The 6,030-nt window shown below is 28.0% G+C and overlaps 1 protein-coding gene across 1 annotated transcript; it reads right to left on the bottom strand.

Moving 5' to 3' along the window:
* Positions 1 to 341: 341 nt before the first annotated feature.
* LOC110652098 (cytokinin riboside 5'-monophosphate phosphoribohydrolase LOG1) lies at positions 342 to 3,704 on the bottom strand. The gene is made up of 7 exons (XM_021807614.2): positions 3,480 to 3,704; positions 2,848 to 2,945; positions 2,693 to 2,723; positions 1,541 to 1,640; positions 1,148 to 1,218; positions 733 to 876; positions 342 to 644 (listed from the first exon to the last, which is right to left on the bottom strand). Exons 1-7 carry the CDS (start codon positions 3,597 to 3,599, stop codon positions 552 to 554), a joined length of 657 nt encoding a protein of 218 aa, XP_021663306.2. The 5' UTR covers positions 3,600 to 3,704; the 3' UTR covers positions 342 to 551.
* Between the last annotated feature and the right edge of the window lie 2,326 nt (positions 3,705 to 6,030).

Raw genomic sequence — 6,030 nt, 5'->3', positions numbered from 1 at the left:
AATCTCAATCTTTAATATAAGTAATATTCTTTTTTAATATGAATTATTTCCATAAATTTAACTAGTCTTTGTGTTTAAATTGACATTTATATTAATGATTAATGTTTTATTAAAGAAGTTTTCAAATAAAAATTCCAGCTTAAGGGTTTCAAAAATCTATTTTATAGATAAGAAAATACAGCTTGAAGCTGTAAGTAGGGGGAGTTTTTGACCTTTGACATCAAACATTTTTCACTGCTTAATTTAACTCAAAATTCTTCAACTTATCACTAATCTTAAAATAATTAAAGAATACAACATCACTAATCATTCCCCACTCTTTTTTTGGGCAATGGAAGTAATGCAATCAAACACCAAATTTCTCATTGAAGAAAATAGTCTAGCTTCCAATTTCAATCAATTTTGTCTAGTTTACAATATTAAAAAAAAAAAAAAGAAGGAAAAAAAAATATATAAAACATGGGGCAAAAATAAACCCACTTTGAGAACATTTTGGTCATGTAAAATTAGTCCATATTCATTGCCAAAGTCCCTATCCTCATTTGGCTTCTTCATCTTGAGATTTCACATTTTTTAGAGTATCCTAATTGTTCAATCTCCCAATTGAGCTTTGAGGCAACTATTTCATGCCGCGGAAAATACTCCTAAAAACAGAGAAATTTACTAATAATCCTTCTTTGAAAAAAATAATAATGAGGAAATATACTTGAAATAAAAAAAAAAGGACTTTACCTCCATTTTCTTGACTAACTCTTTTGGGGTAGGAGCAGACACTATGATATGGCGAGCACTTGGACTAATGAAACCTTCCTCTACTGCTTTATCAATAAATGACAATAAAGAGTTGTAGTAACCATCCACATTCAGCAATCCCACCTGCAACCATAACATTTTTTTAAAGCTATTTCATTCCAAAATGGGATTTTTAAAAAAATGCTATAAGAGACTTGTCTTCTTGCATTGCAAACTCCAAAGAAAATTAGATTTTAGTAGCCTTCCCTTTGCATTGCTTCCGATGAATGTGTACCTTCTATAGCATGAATAGTTAAGAGATAGTATATATGTACTAAGAGTACCTAATAATCTCTTACTGATTTGAAAATTGTAAAAGCTAAATGGGAATTGGAGGGGGAGAAAGGTGCTTTACCGGTTTGTCATGGATGCCAAGTTGGGCCCAAGTTATGACTTCAAGAAGCTCCTCAAGAGTCCCATAACCACCTTCAGAGACATCCCCATGAAAAATTTTCAATCAATTATATACTTCCTAGCAAAGAAACATATATCATTTTGATGCCTAATAGTGACAACTATGCAAGTTTTTGAGAGACTGTTCTACGGATCACATGGAAATTAAAAAAGAAGCATTAGTGGGTATCTCTGTTTTAAGCCTGAAGCTTCAATTAGTGTTGCAATTTGGGCTATTTGATGTGATATTCTCCATATCTTCTTCAAAATTGAAAAAATATATATTTTTGTTTAATAGTTAGTGCATGAAATAATTAGGCAATTATAGAATTTGAGGTGTTGAACTTAAACCAACCAGGTAAGGCAATGAAGGCATCAGAATGTCTAGCCATCTCTGCTTTTCTTTGGTGCATGTCGGCAACTGGCTTCACTTCACCTACAGTTTCTCCAGTAATCTGAAAAATGCATAACTCAAGTCAAATGCAAAAACAAAATCCGCAAAAGAACACACTAATTTTGAGAGAGAGTTATCCACAGAGAAGCAATGATGGTGAAGCAATGGTGGTGGGTCCAAACCAAAGCCATAAAGCATAAAAGAAAAGAAAGAAAAGGAAACCACAAGGAAAAAAAATACACATCATGTGTGCCTGGGATAAATTTCAAGATTTGTCTATCAACTTTAAATATTGTAAAAAAAATATTTTTAAACTTAAAAATATAATCCTGAATTTTAAAATTTTGCTAATTCTCAAACGGTTAGTTTATAAGTAACACCGTGAACAATCCAGAGTGGTGATAACTTTGCTAATTCTCAAACGGTTAGTTTATAAGTAACACCGTGAACAATCCAGAGTGGTGATAACATGGATAACTGATATTATTTTTTGAAAGTAAATTCCTTTTAATAAGCTATAATATATCTAATGCTTCATTATTCTGTACGGATGAGATTTATTTTAATGGTTCATCTGTAAAAAAAATTATCGTCAATTTTGTCATTATTACATAGAGAAGATATAATTGTTTACATCACTATCACTCTAAATTATATAAATCGATTATTGAGAGTTAAAAGAATTTTACTGCATAAAATTTTAAAGCTCAATGAATTTTGTATTACATTTTTAAATTTAAACCCTTAAAATTTAGAGATATCTATTGGTATTTATCCCTTAATTTTATATATCATGACCCCATGTGGAACCAAGTGGCCAGGTGGATGGAGAAGTTCATCAAGAAACCTAAATGTGAAAGCCTAAAAAAATAAATAAATAAATAAAACCTTGGAACCAATAGAAAGTCTCAATTGGAACTTGCATAAGCCTCAAAAGAGACAAGTTTGAAATTCCATTTTTAAAGATAACAAAGGAGAGGTAGAAATTCATGTAAAGTAGCCACCACATGAGACTAGACAAACACTAATAGATTTTTTTTTTTCTTTTTAAAAAAAGAACCCATTTAAGAGGAAGAAAAAAAAAAAAAGGCCATACAGTAAGAGCTGAAATACCTCTCTAGGCATGAGAGTCTTGGGGATAACTCTGCAGGCAAAAATACATATGACCAAAAATATTAGTTTTAAGAAGCAAGAAGAAATTCTATTGTCTATTGAGGCACCAAAAAACAAACAAAAAAAAAGCCATTGAATAGGTTTAGATGCTTTACCCTATCACATGGCGACCACCATTATAAACAGCTTGAGAAATCAACCCCATCAAACCAACACTCCCTCCTCCATAAACCAGATCAATATTTCTTGCTACCTGTAAAAAATAAAAAAAAATAATAAAAAAAATAGTAAAAAAAAAAAAATCAACTAGTCTTTACTGAAATACCCATTGAAGTACATTTATTAAAGAAAGGAAATTAATTACATTTCAATATTAATTCAATATATTATTTTAAATGTAGAGCTATTAAATTATCTAAAATACACTATTATGTAAAATGTGGCTCCAAGAAAAAAGAGAGAAGAGGCCTTAGAAACTATGGTTCAAGAGCCAGAAAGCAGACAAGTTATCTACAGAGAATTGAAAATTTATAAAGGAGAAGAAGAAAGCAAACTGAAACTGAGCAAAAACAGGGGAACCAAACCACAGTGGAAAGTCAAATTCCAAAACAGAAATCAAAAGGGGAATTTAAAAATCACACTAAAAAGAAAAACAAGTTTAAGAAACTATAAAAAGAAAGCAAAAACTTGGAAAAAGAAAGCAGGTTCCAAGTTGAAGTTACAGAGAAAAGCAGAGCTAAAACAGAGAAGGGAAGAATTTCATATCATTTGTTTTTGTTAAATTTACCATTTCTTTTCCAAGTTCAATAGCAGCATCTTTATAGCTACTCTTTTTTCCTGGACTACTACCACAAAACACACAGATTCTCTTGAATTTTGATAGCTTCTTTTCCATCTCAATCTCCATATCTGTGGGTGCGTGTGTGTGTGTGTTTTGTCTCTGAAGAAAAGAAAGGAAGAGAAATGATATGCAAATGCAAATATCCTGTTTCTCAAGTGACCCACCCCAGGCTATGGTGAGCTACAAGAGTGGGTTCGTGCATTTATAACGGTAGAACATAGGCGTACATTAGCACGAGTAAATTTTCTGTTACGATGTTAAAATTTTTTTTTGTTCTTACTTGGCAATAGTTTTAAATTAATATTTAATATTTTGATCATAATTAAAACAATCTTCCTCTGAAGATGGAGAGCTTATTGCTCTGTTAACTTGTAAAGTAGTGTTTAATATTTTGATCATGATAAAAAAATATATATATTTATTTTTACATTTAAGAGTTAATCCAATTATTTTTACCAAATATTACTGTTTTAAATTCTTCTATAATAACTAACTACTAATAGTAAATGTCCTATTCAGTAATATTAACTGTTCTAGTAGCTATTAGCTATTGTTTTATTAGCATTTAGCTGTTATATATTTATATAGTGATTTGAAGTAAAAGTGTTCTGTAAAAATAATTGTTAGATTAATCATTAAATATAAAAATAATAATATCATTTTATTTACCTTAGTTAATATGCTCCCTCAAACTCTAAAAGCTACGAGGGTAACCTTTCATGGACTACTCTCTTAATCTTTAAAAGATAGTATAAATATTATGTCATCAAATAATATAAATAAGAGATTTAATATTTTGATTATGGTCAAAATACTAAATACTACTTTAAAATTATTGCTGAACATGGTCAATATTTAACTGTTAATAGCTAGTAAAATAGCTAACAATAATTAGAATAGTTAACTGCTACTAAAATAGTTAATTAATATTAAAACGGTTAATATTGGTGAATAAATCCTTTATAATTGGGGGATTCAAATTCCAAAAACTTTAGAGTTATAAAGACACTTTAGTACTTACTAAATTAAAGCTCATTAGTCTAAATAATTTTTTTATTGACTCTGAATCAGGATTGGATCTAACAAGCCTACAATATGATAAATGAGATATTTTATGAAATTTGTAGCGGTAGTAAAAGAATTTTGTCAATAAATTTGTCTATTGTAACATACTGTCAAATTTAAATAAAATAACTAAGATTAATGTTTGGAGGGTTGTAAGAAATTGTAATTAATTTTTTTTATTGAAATTTTTATTTGTGTCTTATTTATGAACAAAATTTTTTTAATCAAATTGTATAAATATTATATTATTTTCTTTTATGCCTTGTGTTGTATGTGACTTAAAATCGTCCAACTTTAATAGCAATTTCATCCTATATTCCATTCCTTGTCAACAGCAACTCTTTTTTTTTTTTTGTTTTTCTTTCTTTTAAATCAAAAGTTTTCTTTTGGAAAAGTGAAAAAAAAAGTTTGGTTTTTATTTTAATTCATTTGGTGAATTTATAAAATAATTATTTAATGATTAGAAAATATATTTTATGGCGTTTTAATAAATAGAACAATTTATTAAAAATGAAACTTTTAAATTTTCACTATAAATTTTGAGTTTGATATCAAATAAAGATATTTGAAAAAGGAAAAAAAATTGACTCAACATCATTGATATTGTATTTAAAATATTAAAATTTAATATTATATTTATTTATTTATTTACTGACTAATTTTTTTAAAGATTAATAATGAAATTTAATTTAGTAATATTAAAATTATTTTTAAAATTATGAGATTTTAAGTTTGAATCTCAGTTGAAATTAATTGTAAAATAAATATTATTTTAAAAAAAAATTGGATGAAAGGACGTTCCCAATTTAAGACTAAGACATATCACCAATTTATTTTAGGAATTACAGTTGAATTTATAAATTATTCACTCAAAAGCAGATTGGTAAGACTTAAACTTTCAATTTATTAAGAACGTTAGTTGAATCTTACCAGCTAACTAACCTGATTGATGTGCTTACATATGAAAAGTTTGTAAAAAAAGAGAGTAGTTTTTGATGAGAACATTCAAAAGAGTTTCTCTAGCTAAAAGTTACTATGAAAAGGAAACCCAACAGGAAATGAAGAAGAGGTTGGATCCTCAATTATATGGTAAAGATTCCCACCTCTATACTTTGCATAATCACCATTCTATTCTTCTATTACTTATTATATTCCACGACTTGGCATTTGAACTCTTCTTTATTTTTCCCATATACTTGTTTGACAACACGATGAATCTTATTGTAACATGGCGGTGGTAAAGACACTTTCCTTTTCTTTCCCTTTCTTTCCTTTTTTCTTTCCCTTTCTTTCCTTTTGGGCACTTTTTCATTTATAAATACCTAATCGAATATATATATATATATATAGTTTAAATAAAAATAAATTAAAAAAATTTAAATTAATTATCTTAAGAAAAGGCTCTAAAAATAAAACTGATGCAAACAACTAT

Source organism: Hevea brasiliensis, chromosome 1, assembly GCF_030052815.1.
Source record: "Hevea brasiliensis isolate MT/VB/25A 57/8 chromosome 1, ASM3005281v1, whole genome shotgun sequence".
NCBI classification, from domain to species: domain Eukaryota; kingdom Viridiplantae; phylum Streptophyta; class Magnoliopsida; order Malpighiales; family Euphorbiaceae; genus Hevea; species Hevea brasiliensis.
This window is presented reverse-complemented; position numbering and strand designations above follow the sequence as displayed.

Coding starts and splice junctions, on each gene's coding strand:
- LOC110652098 (XM_021807614.2), bottom strand. CDS start 3,599: ATGGAGATTGAGATGGAAAAGAAGCTATCAAAATTCAAGAGAATCTGT. Junction 2,724..2,847: donor GGTGGTCGCCATGTGATAGG/GTAAAGCATCTA, acceptor TTTTGCCTGCAG/AGTTATCCCCAAGACTCTCA. Junction 645..732: donor AGTTAGTCAAGAAAATGGAG/GTAAAGTCCTTT, acceptor CTCTGTTTTTAG/GAGTATTTTCCGCGGCATGA.